The 27,200-nt window shown below is 43.5% G+C and overlaps 1 protein-coding gene across 1 annotated transcript in view; it reads left to right on the forward strand.

Annotated features, from left to right (window-relative positions):
• The window catches only part of TBX15 (T-box 15), a 112,835-nt gene that overhangs the window by 83,086 nt on the left and 2,549 nt on the right, over positions 1 to 27,200 (forward strand). The window contains exons 6-7 of the mRNA XM_014957111.1: positions 3,983 to 4,047; positions 11,742 to 11,839. Coding sequence (XP_014812597.1) covers positions 3,983 to 4,047; positions 11,742 to 11,839 — 163 coding nt within the window. The remainder of the gene's footprint in view (positions 1 to 3,982; positions 4,048 to 11,741; positions 11,840 to 27,200) is intronic.

Here is a 27,200-nt window from a genome sequence, read left to right on the forward strand (position 1 = left end):
ATTTGATTCAGATCTTGTACAGTGCCCAGTGGAGAGTGTTACTATTGACTCCAGGCATCATAAAGAAAAGATGTTGCTGCAGTGGGATCCTATCTGCAGAGACCTTGACTAATGAGCTTTGTTACCGATTGCCCTTTTTCTTAAACTAGACTCCATGGAACTAAGAAATGTCATCTCAGTCCACACTAGCGTTTGATTACAGAATTCCCTGTCTATCCTTATTTTCCCAAAGTCTTTTAGAGGAAATTAATTTCTAGGAAATTGTGATCAGTTGAACGAGTAAGCACTTGAGACATCAGCAAAGAAAGGAGTTTTGGAAAGGGCTCGCTGTGGATTAAACACCTTTGCTCCCTCTTCTCCTTGAGTGGCCAGTGAAAGCTGGTGTCCTAGTCTTAGAGGAGGTGATTGGCTTCATCACTTCTGCAGGCATGTTCATTGTGCACAGTGAGAGCTCCTTAAACCCACCCATTCCCTTTGTAGTCTCCTTATTTATAGCTCATATGCCAGAATCCTCAGGGATTCCCATTAGCCTTCACACCACCTCTGTCGTGCTTTGGACTCAGTGTGCTCTTATTCTCTTGTTCATGTACATATACTCCCTATTTTATCAGGTGAGAGGTGTTGTGCACATCCCATTTCCCTTTCCTGCCATTCTCCTCCTTACTGCAGTGGGGATTGTAATAGCATTAAAAGGGCCATGTAATATAATTTCTTCCCAGCCACGTGAAACAGAAATCTCAGGTGATGAAGCTTTTTGTTATGTAAATAAAGTGTCCACCTAGAGAGCTACTGTTCCAAGCTAGAATGAGGGTACAAACTGGCTTGGAAGAAAAATAATGCATTATCAAGCCTGCTAGGAAAATAGGTTATACAATTTCTGCCATAAATTGCAGAGGAGTCTTGGGTCAAGAATGCTGAAGTAAATCATAGAATCGTAGAATCATAGAATCATTTAGGTTGGAAAAGACCCTTGGGATCATCAAGTCCAACCATCTACCCTACTCTACAAAGTTCTCCCCTACACCATATCCCCCAACACCACATCTAAACGACTCTTAAACACATCCAGGGATGGTGACTCAACCACCTCCCTGGGCAGCCTGTTCCAATGCCAACATCTGTGCTTCTGGAGAATGACTTCATGAACACAGTGGACATTATTATATTTAGTGTTGTTACACCGAGGGATAGAGACATATCAAATCAGCTTAGGGCAGATTGTAATATTTAGCCAATTTATAACAATTTAGTGAATTGTTATAGCTGTTACAGCTGGAAGTCTGTAACAAGTGGTGTTACCCAGGGCTCAGTACTAGGTCCAGTCCTCTTCAATATATTGGATAAAGGGATGGAATGTACCCTCAGCAAGTTTGCTGATGACACAAAACCAGGAGGGGTGGCTGACACCCCAAAAGGCTGTGCCACCATCCAGCGAGACCTGGACAGGCTGGAGAGTTGGGCAGAGAAAAACCTAATGAAATTTAACATGGGCAAGTGTAGGGTGCTACACCTGGGGAGAAATAACCCCAAGCACCAGTACAGGTTGGGGGCTGACCTGCTGGAGAGCAGCTCTGAGGAGAAAGACCTGGGAGTTCTGGACAACAGGATGACCATGAGCCAGCAATGGGCCCTTGTGGCCAAGAAGGCAAATGGCATCCTGGGGCACATCAGGAAGAGCGTGGCCAGCAGGTCGAGGGAGGTCATCCTGCCCCTCTACTCTGCCCTGGTGAGACCCCATCTGGAGCACTGTGTCCAGTTCTGGGTCCCCCAGTTCAAGAAGGACAGGGAACTGCTGGAGAGGGTACAGAAAAGGGCCACAAAGATGATTAAGGGCCTGGAGCATCTCTTCTACGAGAAGAATCTGAGGCACTTGGGTCTTTTCAGTCTTGAGAAGAGAAGACTTAGGGGGGATCTAATCAATGCTTACAAATAATTAAAGAGAGGGTGCCAGGAGGACGGGGCTCGTCTTTTCTCAATGGTACCCAGTGACAGGACAAGAGGAAATGGGCACAAACTTGAGTATAAGAAGTTCCACCTAAACATGAGGAGGAACTTCTTTACTGTGAGAGTGGTAGGGCACTGGAACAAGCTGCACAGAGAGGTGGTGGAGTCTCCTTCTTTGGAAACATTCAAAACCCGCCTGGCACGAGTTCCTGTGCAACCTGCTATAGGTAGACCTGCTCTGGCAGAGGGGTTGGACTAGATGATCTCCAGAGGTCCCTTCCCACCCTATATGATTCTATGATTGTTACAGAGGTTTTATTTTGCAATATATAAGAGAGCACATGTGCTTATAGTGCTCCCATGGCTGCTTCTGGATACTAACTTTTTCTCAGTTTCACCCCTTGAATTTACTTAAATTAGGAACCAAAATGTATCAACTATTCTAGCAGAAAAAAAGTATTGCAACACAGTGGTGGGTTTGCTGTCACTGCAGCACTGGAAATTTCCTGCCTCCCCCTCACCCAAATGCATGTACACAAACTTTTGACTTAGACCAGACATGGAAAGATGATAGAGGAAGGAGAAGAAATGACAGAAAATAAGCCTGTCATTCTTCCTTAATGACCAGATCAATAAGACATAATTATGCATTACCTGCATGCACTGTGAGCCACCTCACTGTACAGAAGCACTGAAATTTCTTCCTGTCTCTCTGAATTCCAAACATTTGGGGTTTTTTTTCCAAAACAATTGGGGGAGGGGCATTTTTATGATACCAATAAAGGAGATTCTGGTGGGTTGGAGAAACCTTTTAATTTAAAATAAATTTAAATCCCCCGAATCTGCCTGCATGCCCTCCAGTGGCTGTAAAACGTTGCCTTACTGGGAGAAGGGTCTCTGGAAATAATCGTAAAACGTTAGCAAATCCACCACAGGGATTCCCTCTGCTGTAATTCCATCCTCCACAGAGCATATCTGTCTCTGTCCACACAAGTCCCAGGACAGCTGCAAAGTCAGGCTAGCGGAAATTAAGTTCACAAATTAAGCTTCTGCAAAAATAGGAGCTGCATTCCAGATCTGAGGTTAATATCCAGAGTAAGGGCTCGGTTCTAACAGAAGCAAAACACCTGCAAATCCCCTTCAGATCAGTCTGTATTAAACTGGTCCCTTTCGAACAGTTGCAGCGAAAACACCTCAAATTTGATAGGATCTGGAGATCTTGCTCCCTTTTCACTTCAGAGACAAGGTCTTTGGGACAAGGTGTGGTTGGCAGAAGGAAGCTCTCGTGCTGCACCAGGTTGAGGAATAGCCGGCAGGGAGTGTGATACCCAGGCTGTAAGGTCAAAATATACCATATTTACCAATGTGGAATTCATGCCTAAAAATAAAGCAGGAAGAGAGATTCCCCCAAAGCACTCAATCTGGCTGTCATCTTTTTTTGTTTAGGGGAAAAAAAAAGAAAATAAAACATTTCCGGACCAGAAAACCCTTGAAGGGCCACCCAGGTGCTGACCAGAACAGCAGCGCCTTGTGCACCTGACCAAGTGGCCAGCTGCTCTCTCTGGAGGCTGTAGCTTGTGCTTTGTTTTTCTCTTTAGCATTGTTTGAAGGTCTATGAGTGTATCTAGCTGCTGGGTATCTAGAGTCTTGAAGTTGGGGTAACCCAGATGATACCAGCCAAACGTGAGCAGTATGCCTGCTTCCCAAACCACATGACTAGTGATGAGTTATACCTCCCGGGGTTTTGCACCTGGGTCCAAGCTGTCCTTCTCCTTTAGGAACAGCTTCTCAGCCCCAGCACTGTGCCAGGTTTCCTGATGCTGCCAGGTTTCTGCCTCTGGCACTCTTTGTTTGCTAAGCAGATAATCTTGTTCATGGATAACGGAAGGGCAATTGTAATATAAGTCTGGGGAAACATGTATGAAAGATCAACGTACAGGTGGTTTGGATAAGACTGGTAATCATCAGTCACTTTCATTTGTTGAAAGATAAAACATTTGGAGAGATCAACTAATTATCTTTTTTTCTTCCTTTGTAGATCACCAGATTAAAAATAGACAGAAACCCCTTTGCTAAAGGCTTCAGAGATTCTGGGAGAAACAGGTAACGGGAGCTTTTTTGTGTTTCTTCTTCTCTGCTTCCCATGATGAGTGCACAAGGGCATGTGTCTAAGGCCGAGGAAGGCATTTTGTAATCCTAATTACTTTTTACAGAAGTGTGCTGTAGGCTGGTTCTTAGAGGAATTGGAAGAACTGTTTTACTTTGCCTAAGCAGATCCAATGTATAATGATGGCTTCCTTAGAAAATGCTTTCTAGGTTAGCCAGCTAGACTGATGCCATTTCATTTCAGAAGTCTCCTCCAGTGCTGCTCCTACTTCTGCCTGGATCTTACAGTCCCAGACCCTGAGAGAGGGTTTTAGATATTCTTAGATGACATATCTTTAAGGACAGCTTATCACTCTCCTGCTTCATAACATTTTTTCTGTGACTATTTTTTTGCTGTTGTATGTTTAATTTCCTGTTCACTGCTGCCTTAGTAACCCTTCTGTTACTACTACATTCAAGGCTGTTTTCTTCTGTATATATGCTTTGATTTTGATTTTTTCCCTGCTGGATAATTAATTTATTTATGCTCATTTCTATTATTTTCATGTTCCTCTGAGCTTTTCCATTTGTTGTTGAGAAATACAATTAAAACATTATTTAGTATCTCTGATAAGTTATTAGTAAACTGTTCATGTGTTACTGATATGGTGCCATGATCTCCAAAGAATTAGATAAAATAAATTAACTTGTAAAGATACTGTGGAGTTTCTTTAAAGAAAAAAAATAGCTACTAAAATGAAGAACAGAGATAGAAAAATGGAGGATTGCAGATTGTAAAACAGATGAACTGGTCAGAGGCTAACACTCTGCAAAATAATGAAAGTTGTAGGACAGGAGACCTAGACATTTTTGCTGGTTCTTAATTTTATGTAGAGCTAGCTGAAGGACATTTTTTAATTTTCACAGGAGATTCCAAAACTTGGGGCACCAATGCTTGATTTACATTAGAAGAAAAATTGAGTTTCTAATAGGTTTGCAGGGTAGAAGTGCAAAAATGTTCTAGTTTAAACAATTTCAGTTTTTCTCCAGAAATGTCAAATTGTTTCACTTTGACTGTATGAAATGATAAGTAGAACACCTTAGACATTATTTAAAATATGTTATATTTTAACAATGCAATAGTAAACCAGGAACTTTAATAAAAAACTTTTGTATTAGTAACAGGTATTACAGAGTTATCAAAAAAAAAAAAAAGAAACTCCAAAGAAAAAGTTTCAGCTTTTTCTGCCATTCATGAATCCAGGAAAGTGTCCAGCAGATCTAAATATTTCAGACCTAAATGATGTGGGTATCCTTTAAATCAGTATGACAAAGGCTTTAAACATTAAATTCATTATAGAATTAGGCATATATGACCGCGTTACAAGAACCCTAGGACTGTTAAGCAAGGCTCTGAGTGTGCAGACCAGAGTGAGTGTTGTGTGCATAGCCCTCATTTGCTGTCCCCATGGGCACTGTAATTCAGGTTTTACTTGCATGCTCCTCTTGTATGTGTTCACCAGGACCACTGCCTTATTCATGGTTTGGTATGGGAAGCATCCAATGAATAGGCAACTCTCCCATGTGTCCCATCACCCGTGTAAATGCTACGCTCTCCAGGCTCACAAAGAAGACATCTTACTGACCCAATGGCTTCCTAGCTCAGCTCCTCTGTTCTCATCTAAATGTAGCAATGTGAAAAGATGTTACCACCCTAATTTAATTCCTTGCCAGGAGCGTTAGTTCTGGTACTTGAGACATGTGTGACTTTTACTATGCTCTCCTTTCCTGCGTGGGGGAAGTAGTGTGTGCCCTGAGTACAAGGTCTTCCCTGTGCGCAGAGATACAGCTGGGCTTAGAAGAGGGATTGATGCAGTTCCAGGTACATGGTGGGCTAGATTAACGTGGAAGGCATTAATAAGGTCCTAGCCCAGTGAATTTGGACAGTTTCCTGAAAAGGTTGGGAATTACTGATCTTTGTAGCTCATTGATTTAAGAAAGGGCAGGAAATTGCTACACGGCTGCAGCTGTGGGGAGGGCTCAGTAAGGCTCTCTGCTGATGTAAAGAGGAATTAAAATCTTTAAGGTATTACACATCAAAGAGAGCAGCCTGAGGCTTTAGGAAGAAAAAACAGGCAAAGGTATTTGCAAGCATATATAGCAGTCAGGCGCCTGCCTCACAAGCAGTGGTCTGGCTAAGGCTGCACTGCTGTTGTCAACTAGCGGAGGACACTCTAACACTCAACTGCTCTTTAAAGAGGAGACATCCATAGATGTACACATAGGAGGGAGAAAAACATTCAGGTCCGAGCTGTGTGTGGAAAGGACTCTCCAAACAAGACCTAACTGTGCTGGTTGGCTCCCCTTCCCTGTGTGACTTCCTAATCTCACCAGGATCACTGGTCAATTGGAATAATGATTGTGATGCTCTGTAGCTTCTTCCCATGTCCCCACAACAACTTTGGTCAGCTACAGTGCATCAAGTTGTAGCTGGAGAAAGTCCTACTGAAAATGTAGGCTTCCTTTGAAAAAGAGATGGGGTAATTTGGAAAAGGGGCCGTTTGTGAAGCAGGGAAGTGTAGTATACATCCATGAGGTTTTCTGTTTAAGGTCTTAAAAAGAAAAAAAATTAGCATGGCAGCAGCAGGGGCCACAGAATGTCTGAGGCTGCTCCAGGGCATCATATCGCTGTGACATTGGGATACTAAATCAGAGCCATGGTTAGAGTTTGCTAGCAAATGATGGAGAAAATACCCAAACACTGGAAAAAACAGAGCATGGCGGGAGTAGAGGAACTCTTAGGCCACTTCTTCCCTAGAATATTTCCTTTCTGCTTTGTGTTGAGGCTTTTCCATGGAATGGAAATGGATGTTTTTCCTTCAGTTATTTCTTATTCTGAGATTGTTTCACTGTTGTTACCTGCTGCAGAAATTATGGGGTTGACTTTTTAAAAAACTAGTTTCCCTTTTAAGTCTCTCACTTCCATCAGCTCACAACCTTCTTGCATGTTTCCTTATGAGTGTGCTCAGCCTTCATTAGTACAAGAGACTGCTAAAATGCTGCTGCCCTAGGGACACCCTCTCACGATGTAGCTGCCTGTATCCATCTGGGGGAGCGACCTTTTCACAGATCTCCTCTTGGATCTCTTTCAGTTGCTTGCATGGTTGTCTCCCTTCACAGCTGACTGCCTCGGTCTTTGTGCTGGGAGAAGGAGCAGTGAGGTGTTTCAGAGGGAAGGATGCAACCAGCTAGCAGCTGGACGTTGTTTTACAATCTTGGAGCGCTCAAACCATGTTAACTAATGGTATTCAGAAATCTAGCCATCAGCCTTGATGAGTTAGGGAGTTAGTCTGTGTTAGAAGGCAGATTACTAGATCCCTCTTATGAGAGATTCCCTTTCTGTGATTTTTTGGTCCGTCTTTGCTTTATCTGCAAAAGCACACGAAGCATCTGTAAAAGTGAAACAAGAGAAGCAGTCTTGGTGGTGAAAGGATACCTACATCAAGTATGTACAAGGCAGGTATCACTTGATTGCTTTCTTGAACTTCAAGAGATGGAGAACATGAGTTTTTGACATATGGAGCTCAGCTAGCCAAATGTTTGGATAGCAAGGGTGCAGGTTTAATGCCACAGAGCCTATTTTTGGAGACTGAGTAAAGTTCATTTGACAGTGGGATGCTTGGGGGAGCTCCTTATCCAGGAGGAAGCCAGAAGGGACAACAGTCAGGAAACCCAGCAGGGTGAGGGAAATAAAAAACCTAAAGCTGAAGGCAAGCAACAGCACTTTCCTTTCAGATGTGGGCAGCTGAGGTGGATAAAAGTTGTTTGTGTTGGAAATGCTCTTTGAGCTTTTGTCTAGGGTAAGAGAGCCAGGAGGGTGATTGGAGCCAATAGTTTGGCTTCCCCAGTGAACAATGAAACGATGACCTGAATCCTGCATGCAGCGGGAATGGCAAGGTCGGCCATATGGGATGGATTATGGAGGTGCACAGATAGCTCGTACATCTTTTTTCATTTTTCAGACAATGGAACTGTTTCATTTATTGCCTATTATTAAAACTTTATAGCACTAAAAATAAAAAAATGAATGAAAAAGAGAGAGCGAATTTTGGATACCTTTTAAAGGACTGACCTTATTAAAATAAAGCTGGCAGTGAGTCCTCTTCTGATACTTTTTTTTACTTCCTTCATAAAGATGGTGTGAGAGGGGAGGGTTTATGGCCTGATAGACAGTTTGAAGTCGTTTTTTCAGTGCAGCTCTTTGGAAGAGAAAGTGGATGCCACATGGATAATGTTCAGCACACTTGGTACCAGCGGCCCTCACCAAAGCCCAGAAGAAGTTGCTGAGATTTCAGAAATGCTGAAAATGATTCTTTTTTTGTCAGCATTTATTGCTGTCCCAAAATGTCTCTCCATTGGCTAGGCTGGGTTTATTTTCCCTCTTAGGGGCTGGAACACACACAGAATAGCACTCCAGTATTTCTGCTGACTAGGAGAGCTTTACCTTTCTCTCCTGTGGTGGAGTTCTGTGATGTGGCTCTGGATATCTTGATACCACACTAATGTCATAAACTACTATGTGAGAGAGATTTTAGAGTCGCAGTGATGGAGTTCCTTGGTTCCCACCCCCTGACACACCATTTTTTTTTACAAAAATAACAATTTATCACAGGAAGAAGAAAAAAATATACTGAAAGATTAGGGATAGAGTTGTATAATCAGTCACACAAAGGTGGTATGCGGTCTGACCCAAGCTGGTTTTGCATGGTTGCATGGGTTTTTTCTGCAATACTCCATCCACCAGCTGATAGGCGCCCAGCTGTCTCATGGATCTTGTCTGATGCATGGAAGAATCTGAAAATTCAGTGAGGATGTGTTCTGCTTAGATACTATTTCAGAAACACCCAAAACATTTGTTCTGCACTAAGATAAAAAAAAAAAAAAGAGACACCCAAACCAGGAAAAAAAAGGATGATCTAGTATACAGGGACCTAAATTTGTGTATAAGAGAACTGAACATAACTTTTAGCTCTGTCACCCACTTACTTAGGGAGGGTGTTTTTTAATGTATGTTCAATATGTGCACATCTCTGGGGGAGTAAAGGACACTCATTTGGAGCAGGAAGAGGAAAGAGGTGGCTTTAAGCCAGCTATGGAGTCTGGCATTCATTCTTCAGGTACCTGTGGCTGCAGTGCTGCCCAGAGCATTACACAGCAATTTGTGAATCCAGTGAAGCCACAATGTCCCTGCCAGCAGTTGTGGTGTGAAAAGGGGAGGGTGACAGGAGCTGTGCCCACAGTGAAGGGGCTCTTCTAGACCTGCTCCCCTGCAGCAGGAGGAGGTGGGTCCCTGGTGGCATCCCTCCTTTCCCTGGCATACAGGGCAGGAATAGAGCAGCTTTGGAAGCTGCTCTGATGCACTCAATGCTGCCATTTACCTTCTGTGGGCTCACAGACACAGTGGATTCCAACCCCTGAAAGCAAAAAGTTATTCCTGATTTACTCTTTTATTTCTTCTTTTTATTGTCTCCTGACTATTCTCTTTTTTCCTTTTCTTTTAGAAGTACAAATTATATGGTACTTGTGAGAGCTGTATTGATACAGGGGAAAGTGGTAGACAGACAGCTAGAAACTTTGAGCTGAGCTGAGAATGATGTAGGCTCCAGGCAGAAGAAGGGATAGTAGCTTTAACCTCCTTTAGAGTTTCTTACAGGTTGCTCAGGGAAGTTGTGGATGCCCCATCCCTGGAAGTGTTCAAGGCCAGGCTGGATGGGGCCTTGAGCAAGCTGGTCTGGTGGGAGGTGTCCCTGCCCATGGCAGGGGGGTTGGAACTAGATGATCTTTGAGGTCCCTTCCAACCCAAACCATTCTATGATTCTATGATTCTCTGAGCCACTTCCTATTAGAAGATGGGTTTTACTGGAAGGGAGTCACGAGAGCAGAGCTAGGAGTCAAATGGTGGTGCAGAGTGGGGTTATGTGCATGGGGATCTGATGCCTGAGCCAGGCTGTGTGAACACTGATTTTAGTGAGCTGGCCTCCCTACTTACCCCAACAATCCTTGTGGCAGATGCAGAGCAGCTGGATTAGCACAGCTGGAACTTTGAGCCTGCATTTCTGAACCTATTACTTGGTTTTAATCATCAAGGCAGGGCCTTTCAACAGCAGGCCTTGTTGCATTGCAACCTGCTCAGGGCATTTTAAGCCCCCTGTATGTACTGTGCAGTACAATCCTCCCTCGGTGTTCGGGCTGGGGATCGTTTCAGGAGGGTGCAAAAAGATACTGTTCTCTTCCTGACCGTGTGTGTCGAGGAGCAAATGAAGTTGGAACGTGTGTGGCTTTCTCACACAGGGAGTGGAGGAAATCCTGGGGGTAGCACTGGTAGTCACAGAGCCCAGCTTAGCAGACGGGTTCACATTCTGCGCTGCCTTGTTGTCTCTGAGCTCCATGAGCTGGCAGAGGCCACTGTATTAACCAAATAGTTTTGTTGTAACGTGCTCAGCACTAGTGTGAGGCTGCTATGCAGAGATGTCTTCTGTTTCTACTTCTAACAGCTTAGCAGCTAATAAACACCACGCAACAGCCTCTCTTCTAAACCTCCTCTTAAAATACAGAGTTTGGTTTGCCAACTCCAATGTATTTAAAGCATCTGAGCTTCCGGGGAGACTTTGGAAAGTTAACCGAGTGAGTGGAGGCACGTGCAGAAAGACATTTTCAGAAGCAAAAGGCAGCTCCAGTATCAGCTCAACATCTGATGAGAGGCTCTGGGGATGTTAGAGCCTTTTGCATTGAAAGGGGATATGTTCTCGCATTTGATGAAGCATCTCTAGTCGTGTTGGGACAGCACGAGGGCCATAACCTACTGCTGGAAAAGAGACAGGGGCAGGCGAGGAATGGGGAACAGAGGAATGTGCAGCTTCCACAGAGGAGAGCCTTTTCTGGGAAGAAACTCCAGGAGGTTGTCTTGTAAAGAACGTGGGGATCTTTTGCTGATGCTGCATCTGTGTCCTCACTGAGCCCGTGGAGTTAGAGACTTCCAGCAGAACTAGCATTCTGTAGTGAAAACAAGAATAAATATGAGACCCCTGTCCTTCAAGAGGAAAAGTTGTCACTTGATTTTTGGCTTTTTCTCTTTGGTACTGTTTTTGTAGTGAGTGAGGAATCAAAAGCAAAGATGCTACTGATCTTTAAAAAAAAAAACCTCTTATGCATTTCTAGTTGAAGTCCAAAACCCAGGACATTCCTTTTTGCAGAGCTTCCCATAGCACTTCAAAGCAGTGTCCAGAACTAGGAGGTGGTAGGGAAAGGCAGTTCATAAAGTGTCTCTGATTCTGAAGGCCAAGTCCTAGATCTCCCTCGCCTGCATCACAAAGTGGAAGCCTGCTCTTTGATAAAGTATGCCTTGAGGAGCTGATGGTCATGTGTCCCCTGCAAAGCAGACAGAAAGCTTGGGATCTTTGCTAAAAAATGAAAAAGGAGCTGGAAGACTGTGAGGAGTTTTTGAAATTCTGGGCTGTTGAATTTTCATTTTAATCTAGTGGCTAGCACCTGTGTGGGAAGGTTCACTTGAGGAATTCACAGATGCCAAGGCGACCTCTTGGTGTCCGCTGTTAGCCTGTCAAACAAGGTCAGAGCCCTCTTTCCCCAGGGCCCATTCCCTTGCCAGCTGACTGACATTCTTCTTCTCTCCTTGCTTTGTTTTCTTTGCACAGGACAGGGCTGGAGGCCATTATGGAGACCTATGCCTTCTGGAGGCCCCCGGTGCGCACCCTCACCTTTGAAGACTTCACTACCATGCAGAAGCAGCAAGGTGAGCATACAGAGGGCATGTAAAGAGCTGTAGAAAGAGCAGGAGAAGAGGGTGTAAGATTAGCAACGTGTTCTGCTATGTGTCCAGCCACCAAGATGGAGATGTCACACACCCTGTTGAGCTCTTGACTGCTTTGAAAGGACACAGAGCAGAGAGGATGGGTGGAAACCACGGACAGTCTGTGCCTTATGAGGTGCAATGGATCTGCTTCATCTCCCTGCTGTACTTGGTGCTAGAGCTAGAAGGAGTAGCAGGAAGGAGTACAGTTAGGTGAGCCAGCCCAAGTACATGGCATGAGTTAAGTGTGAAGAGAGCATAGAGAGACTGAGGAAATGCTCCAGCATGTCAGACACGTTGTTCTCCATTTTTTTTTTGTTCTCTACGTTGTTCTCTGACATTTGCCATTTGTGTAGAAACACAAGGGGAAAGGGTGTATGTCCTCTGGAAGCTTTAGGAGACCAGAAATGTGCCTCCCCCTAGGATCACCCTGCCTCCCTTTCAAAACCTGGTGGCCTTGTTGGAGAAACTTTCTGTTAATACAAGTCTGGGAGGACTTGGGTAGGCCAAATGTTTTCCGCTTGTTCATGCTGTGTCTTTTCATAGCTTCTGCCCTTTACATCTCTCATTTGTTAAGTAGACCTTTCATCTCTAGTTTCAGGCTGTGTTACTATTTTTTCTTTTTGCATGGGTAGAACTTCCCCATTCACTTCATTGCAGCTATTTCTAGTTAAAAACACAGCGTTCACTGGGAATAGAGGTATCAGGGTACATTTTTTTATTCCAAATACACATGCAAGAAAAGAAAAAATCAAAAATTAAGTTTGAATGTGACACCTATGAGGTTAAACAAGCAAAACAAAATGCATGTCCTGTGTAGCAGATTCTCCAGCTTCTCACACCTGAGTTTGACACCACCCTAAAGCTTCCCTCTAGATCTTGAACCCATCTGGGGGTGGTGTGGTTTCCTCCAGAGGGAGCAGAGCTGGAGGGGCTGCCCATCACTGGGGCAGAATCAGAAGGGGATCCAGTGCTGGAATCTCTTCTGGCTGTCTTTTCCCCATCCCAGTTCCCCTCTGCAACATCCCAGAGCCCAGGTCACCTGCTAAATAATTTTTCTGATTGCATAGCACCGGAGGAGGACAGAGCACACTACTGCTGGCTGTGTTAGACTCCCCACGCATGGTCTTTACATGACCAGCCAACCCTTCTTAAACAGTGCAGCATGGAGCAGGAGAGGTTTTGCACAAGCTCAGGGGTTTGTGTGGAGGAGCACTTGTGGTGGGGTGTGCAGTCAGAGGTGGATTAAAGCAGGGATTCAGAAACGTTTTCATCACCCACCTAAATAGAAACATAACAGCCTCTCCTCCTGGGCACGGTCGCCGAAGCGGCCTCCTTCCTCTGTCTCATCCCCTATTCAGGCCCGCACGCCTCCTCTCTCTTCCCCTCCCATTGGTTATCAGATAACATCCTAGTAGCAAGCCCAGCTATTGCTTACGTGGTAAGGTAATATTAGGAAAGGAAAATATTTAATATATTTTTAGCTTGTTTTAATATAGTTTGGCAGCTGAAAAACCAGGAAGCAAGCCAGTACCCTGTGACCAGCCAGCTCTGTGCAGACCACCACCACTGCATCACAGACCACTAGGCTTAGGGCAGCCCTTAACTAAAGTTGTGTTCACAGGTTGGTCTCGAAACTTAATAACTCTCTAAAAAGCAGTGCTCTTGAGCTCTGCGTTTAGGCATGTAAAATGATCTCAAGATAATGAATCAGAACTATTCCCTCCATCATAGTGCTGACCTCTTCAGTTGTTGCTGTAACAAGCTGATCCCTGGTCTCAGCAATGGGTGCAAAGCCAAGGTACAAATACACTCTGGCTGCTGGGACAGCCCTCAAGGGCCAGCACAAATATGCTGGTCTGGAGGCCTTGGAATTGCTGGCAGAAAGGACAAGAAATGCTGAGGTGTCTTTAAGGCACATGTCATTCTTCTCTCTGAATGTAAGACGACCAGGAGGTACAGTGCCCATACCTCTTCATCTCCTTGCTTTCAATCACATGAACTGTGTGACAGGTGAATAAATCACTGGTGTTTATCAGATAACTTCAGCATAAGCTATTGCACCTCAGATCCTCTGAGCCTCAGCCAGCCTTTTCGTGTAAGTGACTTGCCTGGGACTCTACTCCTCTCTCCCACCTGAAGTTTCAGTGCTCTGAGCTCCATGCAGTTATCTCATCCCTTTGCATATTTATGAATTATAAGTTTTCAGGTTATTATTTTAACAAACAGACACTTTAATTCTAGATCATTCTGTTGCCTCCAAATCTGGGTGAATATGCAGTATTTCTGAATAAACGTTTGAGGAATTGCAAGCTTCCATTTTATCCCTTGAGTTGTTAGATGGGAAACTGCACTGGGGCTACAGAAGACTTTTGTGAATAGATATATCTACTGTAAATTAAAAGGAGTGCATACTTACTGTGGAGAGACAAGATAACAGCAGCAGAAGTGGCTTCATCCTAGGAAGAAACATCACTGATGATGAGCGAGTTATGGTTGTTCAGCCTGGTGAGGAGGGAAGAGAGTACATAATAGTATTGAAGTAAGTTGCTGTCTGTAGTGGGCAGGAAAAAAGCAATAGGCTCAAGTTATATGAAGTCAAGCAAAGTGCTGGAACAGATCCCCTGTCAGAACTGTGGAATTTAGCCTTGATTTTCTAGAGAGAACTCCCTCCTTACTGTGGTAAAAAAAATACTATGCTTTCTGGGGCAGAAGCCTAGGACTTCAGCAACACAAATATGGTGCCTTTGCTGCTTTCCAGCTAGATTTTTCTGTGCTATGGGTTGCTATGGATTCTTAGCTTTTCTTGTGGTGCTTGGTAATTTTTAAAATGAAATAAAAGTGTTATCTCCCTTTTCCAAGACAGCTTTGTCAAAAAAGTCCAACTGAATTATTTGGTTAGGTTAGAGATTTGACTGATAGCAGTAACTGTGTAGGTGTGATGGGTTTTCGGAGAGCGTGTAACTTATTGCCACATGTGCCAGCTTGGAAAAGTTAGCCTTAGTGTATATTAAGAAATTAATAACTGACTGATCCCAAAGCTGATGTGGTAACTGTGAATACAGCATCCAGTGAGGACAAGTCCTAGTGTAGCTCTGCAGAGACTGGTTCCAGTACTAACTTGTCCAGACCTAAATGAAAACAGCGCGGTTGCTAAAAGGTACAAATCTCATAAGACTGCAAAGTGATCACTAATGATGGGGACAAAGGTATGAAGGGCAATAGGCATTGCCTGGTAACCTGCATACATTCAAACAAAGTGTCACTTCTAGTTCAGCCAGATACAATATCATGTGTCTAGAAACAAAATGTAGGATATCCATACCCGCCGAGTGTGCTGGAAAGTGTTGGCCCTGACAAGAATTTGGAGGTCTCAGTGGATAAGCCACTGCATAGGCAAGGGACGGTGTATGGAATACTGTGATAAAAAGGGACAGACAATCTTCGGTGTAGAAAGAAAACAGTGATAAGCAGTAGGGAGACAATTTCCTAGCTGCAAACTGATATTACAATATGGTCTTCAACTGCATGTATTTTTAAAGAGTGGAAAGAGACTGAAGAGGATTCAGGGGAAAAAAAAAGTAGAAAGATATGTTGGATGGAGAAGATGCCTGAGATTGAAAACTCAGTTTGTATAGTTATTCCAGAAGAAGATCAAGTACTGAATCTTTATGGCCTATGCTATCTTGCAGAGAAAAGACTATGTAGTAGCTTTGTGTCAACCATCCTCAACAGACTCTTATGACGGCAATTTCCATGGTTTTATGACACAAATTTATGGAAAATTCAAGTGGCTCTGATTTTTCTACTCTAAATCCTTTTTTGTGGGATGTTAAGGAGAACAGAAGTTCCCCATCATCTACCTTCTTCATACATTTAACTGTTTTACAGTATTTATGTCCTTTTTCTGTGCTTCTCACAGTGAATAGCACCAGCCATTTCATTTCTCTTCAAGTGGGAAGTTTTCCAGGTCCTTAATCATTTCTTTAAAAACAAGCCTGCACAGAGTATTCCAGATGCATCCACATGATACAATTATCTAGAGGTATTATAATTTTTTCCACATTATCCTTTCTGCCATTCAACATACATCCTAGTACTTTGCTCATTTGTTTGGCCCAAGCTGTATGTTAAGCAAGCGCCGCAGTGACACACCAAATCAATACTCAGCGTGCTGGATGCAGCTGTTTTGTACAGGGATTAAATAACTTTCTAATCTACACAATGATAGGTTTCAGCTGCCACACAAAGTGAGAGCCTGATATCACAACCAGTCACACAGATGCCTGGTGTGGCTGACTCTCGCGGTCCATGAGCTTTATTAGCTTGTGTTGCCATTGAAGTAAAGCCCATCAGTCTGTGACCTGAGTGGTCGCCAGTAGTGACCGTAGTCCTACCAAGGAGAAGAACATGCCATTTCTGTCAGTGACACCCTCTGGCTTGAGAAAAAAAACCTCTCCTTTGGAGCACGCAATCCAAAAGCCATTGCGGATTTACAAGGGCAAGCACCATGTTTGATACAATCACAGCAGATCTGCAGCCAGTTTGGAAAAATTCCCACCCTGAACAAAACCTTTGCAAGAAATGCTCAGAAAACTGCGGTCCGGGAGAGGCTGACCTTCTGGAGCATGATGTCACCCACTCTGCAGTCTACTTATTACTAGGGAAAAAGGGGGCTTGGAATTATTGAATGCACATGGCAATGAGTTGTGGGGAAAGCCAAGAATCTATTAAAGTCTTTAATTGGAATATATTTTCAAAATTTAGATTGAACCTCATCCAGATTCTCATTATTAAAAGTATGTGGCTCAGTTTCTTGATTTTAATAGGGAACATAAAAAAAAAAAAAAGAGAGGGGGGGGAAAAGAAAATAAGAGTTCCAGTAACTCTGGATTGTGTCACTTTCCAAGAGTAAAAAGAGTTATTGCTGGCTCCTATGTGATATACAGTTTCCCACAGGATATTGTGATGAGCAGATCACTATCAGTGACTGTAAGTTTTGCCAGGACATAGAAACTAGAAAGGCACTGTGACAATACTAGAATAGTGATCAGTATCTGATCCTTTCTACAAATGCTGATGACTTATGTGAGGAGTAAAATTGAAGGTACGCTAGCAGCCAGTAAAAAAGAATTGCCTCCTAAGAAAAATTTCAGGACCAGTATGAGAGTCACACTATGTGGTATATCAGCAGGTTTACAGCACATAAAATTTTACTTCACCATTAAATTACTGTTTTGATACATGCATACCAAATCCACAGGAGTCAAACCATTTTAGCTTTGACTGGTGAGTTCTGAAGGCAGCTTTCCTTTTAAATGAGGTTTCTTTGCTTGAATAGGTGCCTTTGCTCTCTACCAATTGCTTTCAGTAGATTCAACCCCTTCTTCATCAATTTGAGCATCTGCATTGATCTTGAACTGGAGACCTGAGATAGAGAGGACACCTGTTAGAGAGTCTGCAAAATTGTCATTAATGGCGGTTGAGACTAACATCAAGAACTTGAAATTTGTCTAAAAGGGTACAGGAGGCAGACAGGGGTGTGCTCCTCACCAGTAAGACAGCTATGGCTATCTCTGGTATCAGCAGGTATGCTGCTATCTCTGGAGCAGCACCCATGTACAAGCTGGTGATTGAGTACAGTTCCTTCTGTCTTCCTCTGAGAGGGAAAATCATAGCCCTGCAGTCTTGTGTCAACAAGCGTATGCACAAAAGTCTCCCTCTCCTCTATGTGGAAGAGGTTCAATCTTCTCATTTACTGCTGGAAAGGAACAATGTTTTCTTGTAGTAGTGATGAGTCCAGACAGACCCTAGGGCTGCAGATGGGAGACAGCTACCCTGAGCTGAGGTGTTGCTGCTTTTCCAGCTTCCCTGTCTGTAAACATTACCCTTTTCAGGCAGTCATTACCTCTGTATTGACAAAGTTTTTCTGTACTGCTTGTTACTCATTTCTTCTTTGGCATAATGCTCTTCTCTATGTCTGGTGTGGTGCTCAGAGAGCAGCCCTGATTGCACCCATCTGAAAACAATATCATGAATGCACAAATGTGAATTGGTGTCAAGTGGAGGGAAGACTGAGCCCTCCAGAATTTCAACTGAAGGCATCAGGGGTGCCTTGAGGCATAAAGAAGCAAATAACTGTTAAGATCTTTTGGCTTTATCTGAGATCCCAGATCCCCAAAATAGCGTCTCCCAAAAGGGCAGAGCTGCTGATGTCAAAGGAGGCTGAACAGCCTACGAACACATCTGCTTGGCCACTTGTGTCCCAACGGCAGCCATCAGTTCTCTCAGCAATGCCACCAGGATAATCTGGATACTGCTTCCCTTTCCAAATCAATTGTGAACGGTCTAAGCTATTGGCAGAGGTCAGATATCTGGGTTTGGTCTCAATTATCTTCTTGATTCTTTTGACCTTGACAAAGAGATTTGAAACAAAGCAGTTGTTGCCAGAGTTATTGGGATCAAGAGCTGGTTTCTGCTGCATACTTCAAATGGCTAGTAGATTGCCTCATCTAAACGAAGCAACAGGGAACAAACTGTTCCAGCTTCTTCTTGGTTGAGCTGCAGACAGTTTTTCTTTAGGGAAGGCATGTTTCTGGTGCTTAGAAGGCTCATCTTTCACAGTGAAAAGCTAAAATACCCTCCCAGATGTGACACGGGTGGCTGAGAGTCAAAGTCTGTGCCACTCCCTGATGACTTGAAAGGAGCAGGAAGCACTCTGTTTGTTACTCCATGGAGGTGTTTACCCCGAAATCTAATTACTGAAGCCTAAATCTCTATTATCTCATGGGTAGTGAGCAGATTTCACATGAATGAATGGAGGGGGGCAATGATACTTTGAAGATTGGCATGTTTTCCTCAGAGCGGCGTGTTGTTTTGTGATGAGTAGAAAGTGGCACGTGCTTTGAGCTTGCCACAATACTGCAAGATTGTTCCTGAGTTCAGAAATTTTGATCCACAGTGTCTCTGGGATTTTATAATTCTTTCCTTTATTTTTTTATCATTTAATGTATTGGAGCCTCTAGGGCCTGTGTTGGCCCAAAGCAGACTCCATTAAGAATGGCAGGAGAGGTTTGCAATTTAACTTTTGTCGCCATCAAAGAAATAACCATGATTTCAGTTAATCTCAGCTGCAAAGTTGTAGCAGTGTCTGTTGTGGCTTTCTGATGGATTTGTGCCCCAGTCCTTTTCTGCATGATATTTTCATTCAATGTCATCTCCTGGGGCAGCTTTCCTTACCCGACCCCCTTGTCAATGTCTGTGCCCAGCTGATGGTTTTAAATGTGAGGGTCAGTGCATAATTGTCACTGAGGGGCAATTTTTTTCCACTAAACTGGGGTGCTCATCACCCTCCAAGCCTCAGTTGATTTGATCTGTCTGTACTTGAAGGAAGGAAACAGGAGACATTTCTGTAGGAGCTGATGTACAGTTCACAAAAGTGTTGTCTGTGCCATGTTACAATTGTCTGCACACAAGACAGAAAATCCTGTCCAACAGGCCTTCTCCTGAGACAGCATGGAGCTGGCCCAAGAATACCATGTGTTTATATGATGAGGAGAAAGCCTTGTAACAAAGACTGTCTGGGGGGACTGAGAAGGGGTTGTCTCTTGCTTTTGGGAAAGCTCTCTTAGTGCTCTGTGTATAGGTGGGAATGGAAATCAGACGTCCTGAATTGTATTTTTTGTCCACATTAGAAAAAAGGGTTGGTTTTTACCATTACATCTTGAAAATATTTTATCTCGGAGGATGACTGAGGCAAGTTTTATCTCTAACTTTCTGACTACTCAGTTTGTGTTGCAGAAATCTGTAAGACCTTAAGGGAACTAAAGTGTTATTCTGGGTTGTTCTAGATTACCATTAATTCCAGTGATTCTTGTACTTTGAGGCAAACTTATAAAAAGATCCTTCTCTATAATTTACTAACCTTAAATAAAATTTCTTTCATTCCTCACTTTTGTGCCATATGGTACATACTTTCTCCCTTAAATCTATTGCCGTAACCATCTTTTTTGCTCTCTGTGAGCTGTATCTCAAAGAACTACAAAGCAGTCTTTATGTTTCCCCTACCAACCCAGCAACTTGGCATGTGGTAGAGTTTGGGTCTCACTTGGGCCTTTTAAAAATTTTACCAGTGGATTCATAATTTGATAATTGGCCAAAGGCTCTAGAGAGAGAACAGGCAGCTACACTCTGTGAAGACAGAAATGGTTCTCATTCCCATGAAAAAGGGAAGTTTTCATTCCTAGAAATGGGGAAAGAACAAAGAAGGAGTCCAGCACATCACAGCCCAGGAGTCCCTGCCCTTGCCTGGTGGGAGCATGAGAAAGAGGGATCAAAGCTGTTTAGTTTTCCAAAGTGGTGAAGAAGGAACTCAGAGTGGTAGCGGTGGCACAAGCAGTATGTGATGAAGAATCTTTCAGTCACAGAATCACAGAATCACAGAATATTCATGTTTGTAAGGGACCTCTGAGATCATCGAGTCCAACCACAAAAAAAAAAAACAACAAACAACAAAAAACCCCACAACTCAAACCAATGCACACCCCTCCCACACACCCACCCACAGACAGACAGACAAAAACCAACAATCTCGGGCATTAGAGCGTGCCCTGAAGTGCCACGTCTACACGTTTCTTAAATACCTACAGGGATGGTGACTCCACCACCTTCCTGGGCAGACTATTCCAGTGCCTGACCACTCTCAGTAAAGTAATTTGTCCTAATATCTAATCTAAACCTCCCCTGCTGCAACTTCAGACCTTCTGAAGATTGTAGGTTTGAGTTTTGGAGAACTAGGATGGGAAGAGAGACCTCAGGCTGCCAGTTTTACTTGCAAGACAGAAGTTGTCATGATATGTGAGAGCAGGAGTGACATCTGATTTTGTGGCATTTAGATGCCTGGAGATGCAAGTAGCTGTTGAGAAGGACTGAGGCACGTGCTGCTTGAAGCAGGAGCGAATCCAGGTTTGTGCTAGGCCTGGCTCCTAAAGGACATGAGATCAGATGATTACAGTGACACCCTCTGGCCTCATAATCTATCAGTCAGATGACCAGACAATCTGCACAAACCCTCCTTCATTACCATCTCAGATTTCCACCTTTAGACGAGTACTTCATTTTTGTTCCGTGGCCAAAGTCGAAGTAACTTGGAAGGCAGGGAGTAAGTTTCATAAGCCATACCTGGGGTGCGTGCGTGTGTGAGTACACAGAACAGAAACAGAATTTTACCTTTGTGTTCAAATTTGTTTTCCTGCATGCATGCCCTCACATTTATTTACTGTTGTGTCCAAGGGTAGAACAATGCAAAAAACTGGGAAGAGTTGGTCTCTCCTATGCTTTAGAAAATCCCTTTACCTATGTGTACGTGTCTGTAGAGCCTTCACAAAAATCAGACCTTTCAGGAGTGACTTGGAGTACATCTGCATGGACAGGCTCCTCTGTATGTGCTCCATGTTGGCCAGACACATGCCACCTCCCGGCCAGCTCCATTTGGAAAGCTGGAGAGCTGCGTTAGCATGGCTCTGTGCCCAAGTGAATATAAATTGCCTCTCAGAAGAGCTTATTAGCTCAAGCAAAGCACCAGGAGGGGAGCTGCGAGCCAGATGAATGACTAGTGGTCACAGCCCCTCTTTCCCACACTCTCAGATGCTCGGACACATGCCTATCACACGGTGGAGATGCTGATGTGTTGGGTGCGTGTCAGCAGAGGGGCTGTGACTCCTCCAGAAGACCCATCAGTGAGGCCAGGCACTGATCACTCCCAAGCATCTGGTCTTCGGGCTAGGTCCTGCTCACATCTGAAGGTGAGAGAAGATGGCTGGGCTGAGGCTGTGGGCCAGACACTGTTCTGCTGGGATGAGTACAGCCCCTGAGCCATAGGCTGGGAATCTGGAGACCATGATAAGCCAAACTACCTTGTAGGTGGAAATGGACTGAGCTGTTTAAGAAGCATTTGCACTCACAGAGTAACTTGGTGCTAACTGACACATCAAAATGTGAATTCTTCAGACAAATCACCTTGCACTTCCCCATCCTTGTTAGAAAGTCGAGACACAAGCTCTCAGGACCCTCAGCCACATCTGTTCTTAACGAGATGATGCATACCACGTTATCACTGTCTGAGCTCAACCACAGCAAGAGCTGGAGGCTGCTAAGGGGTCAGATAATGGCAGCAACCAAGTTGCCCAAACTACTCTAAAACTCTTGCCTGTAGCTGTCTGATGAGACTCTACTATTGCACAGCGTATGGCCCTCGTGTTCAGATGTCTTGTGCTGACTGCAGCTTCAGCTTGTGCTTGCTCTCCTCCTCTGCACTAAGCAAGGACTTCAAGGACTGAGAGGTTTGTATGGAGGCACTGCAGGTGATGGTAGCAACCAATGCCTGGAAACATTAGCAAGGAAAGTACACTGTAGTCAAGTCCAAAGTTTGATTTATGTGCACCTTTCAGATAAAGGAGGTTGGGATAAGTTGTGGGTCAACTGACTAGTGTGGTGTCATTCATAAGAGAGATCCCAGAATTTTTTCCATGCACAATTGCTTCAGGCTCCCTTGGCACTGATGTTCTTCCCTGTATCTCCCTGTTGCCAGAAAGCTCCCTTGGCTAATCTGGCTGCTGACAGATGTGTTTTCCATCCACACTGCAGTGTTAGAAGTTCTCTACGTGACCTGCCGTATGTGGAAGGTGTCCCCTTTGCCTTTCAGTCACCCTGGCATGCTGAATGTTTGGGATTGCAATTTACCCTTACATTGTCCTTAACACAACTCAGTCGAGGTAAAGGCAAAAGCAAAAGTCTATTTGGAACATACAGAGAGACAGGAAAGCTTGGCAAGACCGTTACCGAGGCTTAAAAGGACACAGGTGACACAAAGGAAAGACCAGTCATAAGCTACTTGAGATGAAATTTTAATGACAGTTCTTATTTATATCCAGATGAGAAGCTGCAGTTTCTTCCCTAAACCTCATGGGCAGGTATTTGACACTGGTGCACAGCCACCATTTCTATATGGTGTTCACAAGAAGGAATGCTAGTACGGGTAAGAAGGTTTACATTGATGTTCCACCCTCTCCACAGGGTGGAACATCTCCACCCTGTCTCCCACTGTGATTTAATTCTTCTTTTCCCCATTTCTCACTTCTTGGTCCAGTTTGCAGTTTTTGAACTTCCTTGCACTAGATGATTCTCTGCTCCCCCTCTTTGGAAATGCTCGTGTCTCTTTGATAAGGTCAACTTAATTATCACTTGTATGCCCAGAGAGAGAGCAGGCTCCTTTCAGGATGGCACCAGTGCTTCGCTAGGCCTTGGACATAATGGCAGGACATTGCAAGGATAGACACCTTCATCTCCCATAAGGGGCAGGGTTCAGATACAAAGGAGGAGGGGTTGAAGTCACCTTGCATTTTATACAAATGTGACTAGCTAACTGCATATACCTGGGACTGATGTATACAGGGCCAGAAATGATCTTCAGAAGACTGGTCATAATAGTAATTAATCACTCTGGAATCATGGCAAGTCTGGAGGTGAGAGACACTGTGACATTCATGGTAAATGCTGTTGGTGTTGACAATTATTTCTGGGGCAATAGTAAGTAGAGGAAAGGAAAAGAGGAGAATTATTGAGCGATTCATTTTGTTCTTCCTTAAATGTGGTTTCACTTGACTTCAACCAGACCTAAACATAGCCTTGTGTATCAGTTTAACTAGATTGGTTCATATCCATGCCTTCCATTAAAACGACATACACATCTGTGTATCTGAGACTGTAGAATGGTGTGGATATACTTGCTGGGCTTGCTGCCATCTCTAAGGGTATTTGGCTGACTTTATAACAACTACAGTCCAAGTTATAACTTCACAAAAGTCCAGGTTGTGTTTGGCCCACACTTAGTGCTGCCAGCAAAGATGGATCAGAAATATCGTTCAGAGTAGAGCTTTTTACCTTCTGAAGAGGGTGATCCGAGATGGACCTTGCTTTGCATTGTTTCCCGTTCCACTTAAAGGTGTAAAGATTATTCTGCAAAAGATCAGGAACTTCAGGCTTCTGTGTTATGCTCTGCTGCAGCACAAGTGTGTTGTGCCCTGTGCTTGTGGTTGGCATTTACAGAAAAGCGTTCTTGAAAGACACTCATCAGGTCTGGCATTTGCTCCCATTGACAGATCTTTCATCTCCTCATCATTTTAAAGTTATAGAGAAAAAGCCCCTCTTTTGGGGTGACCTGAAATCTGCAATTCAGTGTTTCAGTTTTGGAACCATTAAGAATATCTTGTAACTGCTAATCAGAGATCTCTCCTTACTGTCTGTGGAGACAAAGCCCCAGTCGTGGGTACAACTCAATCGTAACTCTTTAGCAGATGTTTAAAGCCTAATGCTAGAAGTAACTGCTGTGTGTGCTCTTCTCCTGCATAGTTTTTGAAGGTTAACTATGGGGTAAAGGAAGACTGAAATGAAGACATTATAGTTAATCATTTATTGTACATATTTTATTTCAAACAGCTCATTAAATGCTCATACATCTATACACATGTATTTTTACTTATTCTCCAGACACTGTCAGCACGTAAGTTACTCTGTGAAGTTTGTTCATGAAATATGTAGTGTAAAGAATCAAGTGCGGAATTGCTGTGGGTTAAATACATGTCACTTTGTGCTGTGTTTGTTCTGTGATTATGTGACCTTTGTATTTTGAGCTTTGATAGCTAAGTGATGATTTATGAACTCATCTGTCTGCCTGTCCTTTCTGTCAGAGGTTATCCTCTTTAGTGCAGGGCTAACAGGAAAATGTGTGTATGTAGTTCTGTACCTTGGTTCATACTTACCTTTACTAGCAGTTTCAAATAAAATAGACTTTGCAGTGAAACTACTTGTGCAGAGGCAGACTTTCCCTTCTGCTGATCTTGCTGCAGTATTGACATGACAACTTGTAACAGATAGACAGGAAGAAAGGCTGGAGGAGATGCCATCTTAACTTACCACAACAAAACTGGCAAGAGATTGTCTGTCAGAGACTTTAAATGAACCAGAGAAGTGTACCTTTTAAAATAAATACTAAATTGGAAATTCACACAAAAAGTCTTTGAACTCTGGAGCAAAATAGCAAGCTTGAGCATTTTGATGATGTCAAGAAGGGAATATAAAGAGCCCATGATGCCATTTGAAACTTCAAGATTTCTCATTCATTCTAACGGAGATTTGACATAATGCTTCTTCTTTATGCTTCTGAATAAATGTCAAAAGGAGTCAGTGGCTTAGCAATAAGCATTCATTTTCACACTAATGCCCTGTTCTGTTTCATAGAATCATAGAACGGTTTGGGTTGGAAAGGACCATACAGATAATTTTGTTCCAACTCCCCCTGCCATGGGATTATTGCCTACTAAAAAGTCTGTCTCCAACTTTCTTATCAGTCCTCTTTAAGTGTTGGAAGGCTGCAATAAGGTCTCCTCAGAGCCTTCTCTTCTCCAGGCTGAACAACCCCAATTCTCCCAGCCTGTGTGGATAGGAGAGATGTTCCAGCCCTCTGATAATTTCTGTGGCCCTCCTCTGGACCCACTGCAACAGGTCCATGTCTGTCCTGTACTGAGATATAATCTCACTTACATTCTCACCATCATATACTGACTCAGAACCTGTCTTTCTAGTGCATCTCTTAACCATTAGTATCATTTGTTCTCTCTTCATCAGGCTGCACTGCATTCAGCGTCCCCCCATTTTGCAGCAGACCTAGACTGGTCTCAAAATCCTGCTGTTTTTTTTCCACAAGGCAACACAAGAGAAAGTTGTCCCTCACTTTTGACCCTCAACATGCAGTTTCTGCCTTGGTTATATTTCAACTGCCCACTCTAACACTATCTTTTCCAGTCCCTTTGCCTCTCACCTGTCATCTGCTAGCCTGTCCAAAATGCTGCCTCACCAGTTGTTGTCCTAGTTCCTCTGGTTTCACTTTTTCCCGGTCAAATCTCTTCACCAACACCTCTTCACTCCTTTTACAAGAGTCTCTGGGGAGCTACAGGTCTGTCAGTCTGACCTCAGTGCCTGGGAAGGTTATAGAGCAGATCATCTTGAGTGCCATCATGCAGCATGTACAGGAGAACCAGGTGATCAGGCCTGATCAGCATGGGTTTATGAAAAGGAGGTCCTGCTTGACAAACCTGATCTCATTCTACACCAAGGCACTTGGTGGATGAAGGAAAGGCTGTGATTGTGTCTACCTAGACTTTAGTAAAGCCTTTGACACCATTTCCCACAGCATTCTCCTGGAGAAACTGGCTGCTCATCGCTTGAACAGGTCTACTCTTCGCTGGGTAAAAAACTAGCTGCATGGCCAGGTCCAGAGAGTTGTGGTGAATGGAGTTACACCCCGTTAGCAGCCAATATTAGGAAAAAAAATTCTTCAAAGGGTTATCAAGCGCTGGAACAGGCTATCCAGGGAAGAGGTGGAGTCACCATCCCTGGAGATATTTAAAAGACATCTAGATGTGGTGCTTAGGAACATGGTTTAGTGGTGGACTTGGCAGCGCCAGATTAATAGTTGACTTGATGATCTTAAATGTCTTTTCCAACATGAACGATTCTATGAGTCTATGATTCAGTGTTAGTTACCCTAGTGAAGAAATGGGATCTTATGCAAAGGGAATCATTCAAATGAAAAAAAAAGTTTCACACCAGAAAACTGCATTCCCTTAAGCAGAGAATTGATTTTCCTGGTTGATCAAGGAAGCCTCCTCTAACTCCGAGTCTTGCCTGTAAATAATCTCTTCTCCAGCTCAAAATTGTGCCATCAGCTTCTTCGTATCACTTTCAGTTTATTACTGTTCTTGGTAGTATTATGCAGTATTGTTTTCCTAGGTCAGAATATGTGAGCATCCCTGCTGTGCAAAAGAATCAATTATATCATTCATAACATAAATACTGTATAACACATTGATACTACCACATGCATATACATCAATATTTTGCTAACAGCAGTGATGCAACATATGGAATCCCTTTCAAAGTTAAAACACATGACTGAAAAACCTGACATCTTCCTCCGCTCGGTGGAATGGGCTATAGCTTGAAACTGTGTCCCTTCATTTTTAGTGTTGCTTCTGGCTTAAATCAGTACTGCTGTACCACAACCCATCTGAAAAAATGGTTGAACAATGCAGAAGTCCAACAGGCTTTCAGCCACTTTATGCCATAAGCCTGGAGAGGATGATAAAGCATGTCTGTAACAGGGCCATGCAGCCCACTGACTGGTGGTCTTTCTGCAGAGCAGGAGAGGGAAATGAGACTCTCTCTCTTTTTTTTTTTTAAAAAAAAA

The sequence above is a fragment of the Calidris pugnax genome, unplaced genomic scaffold (assembly GCF_001431845.1).
Source record: "Calidris pugnax isolate Ruff unplaced genomic scaffold, ASM143184v1 scaffold225, whole genome shotgun sequence".
In the NCBI taxonomy this organism is placed as follows: domain Eukaryota; kingdom Metazoa; phylum Chordata; class Aves; order Charadriiformes; family Scolopacidae; genus Calidris; species Calidris pugnax.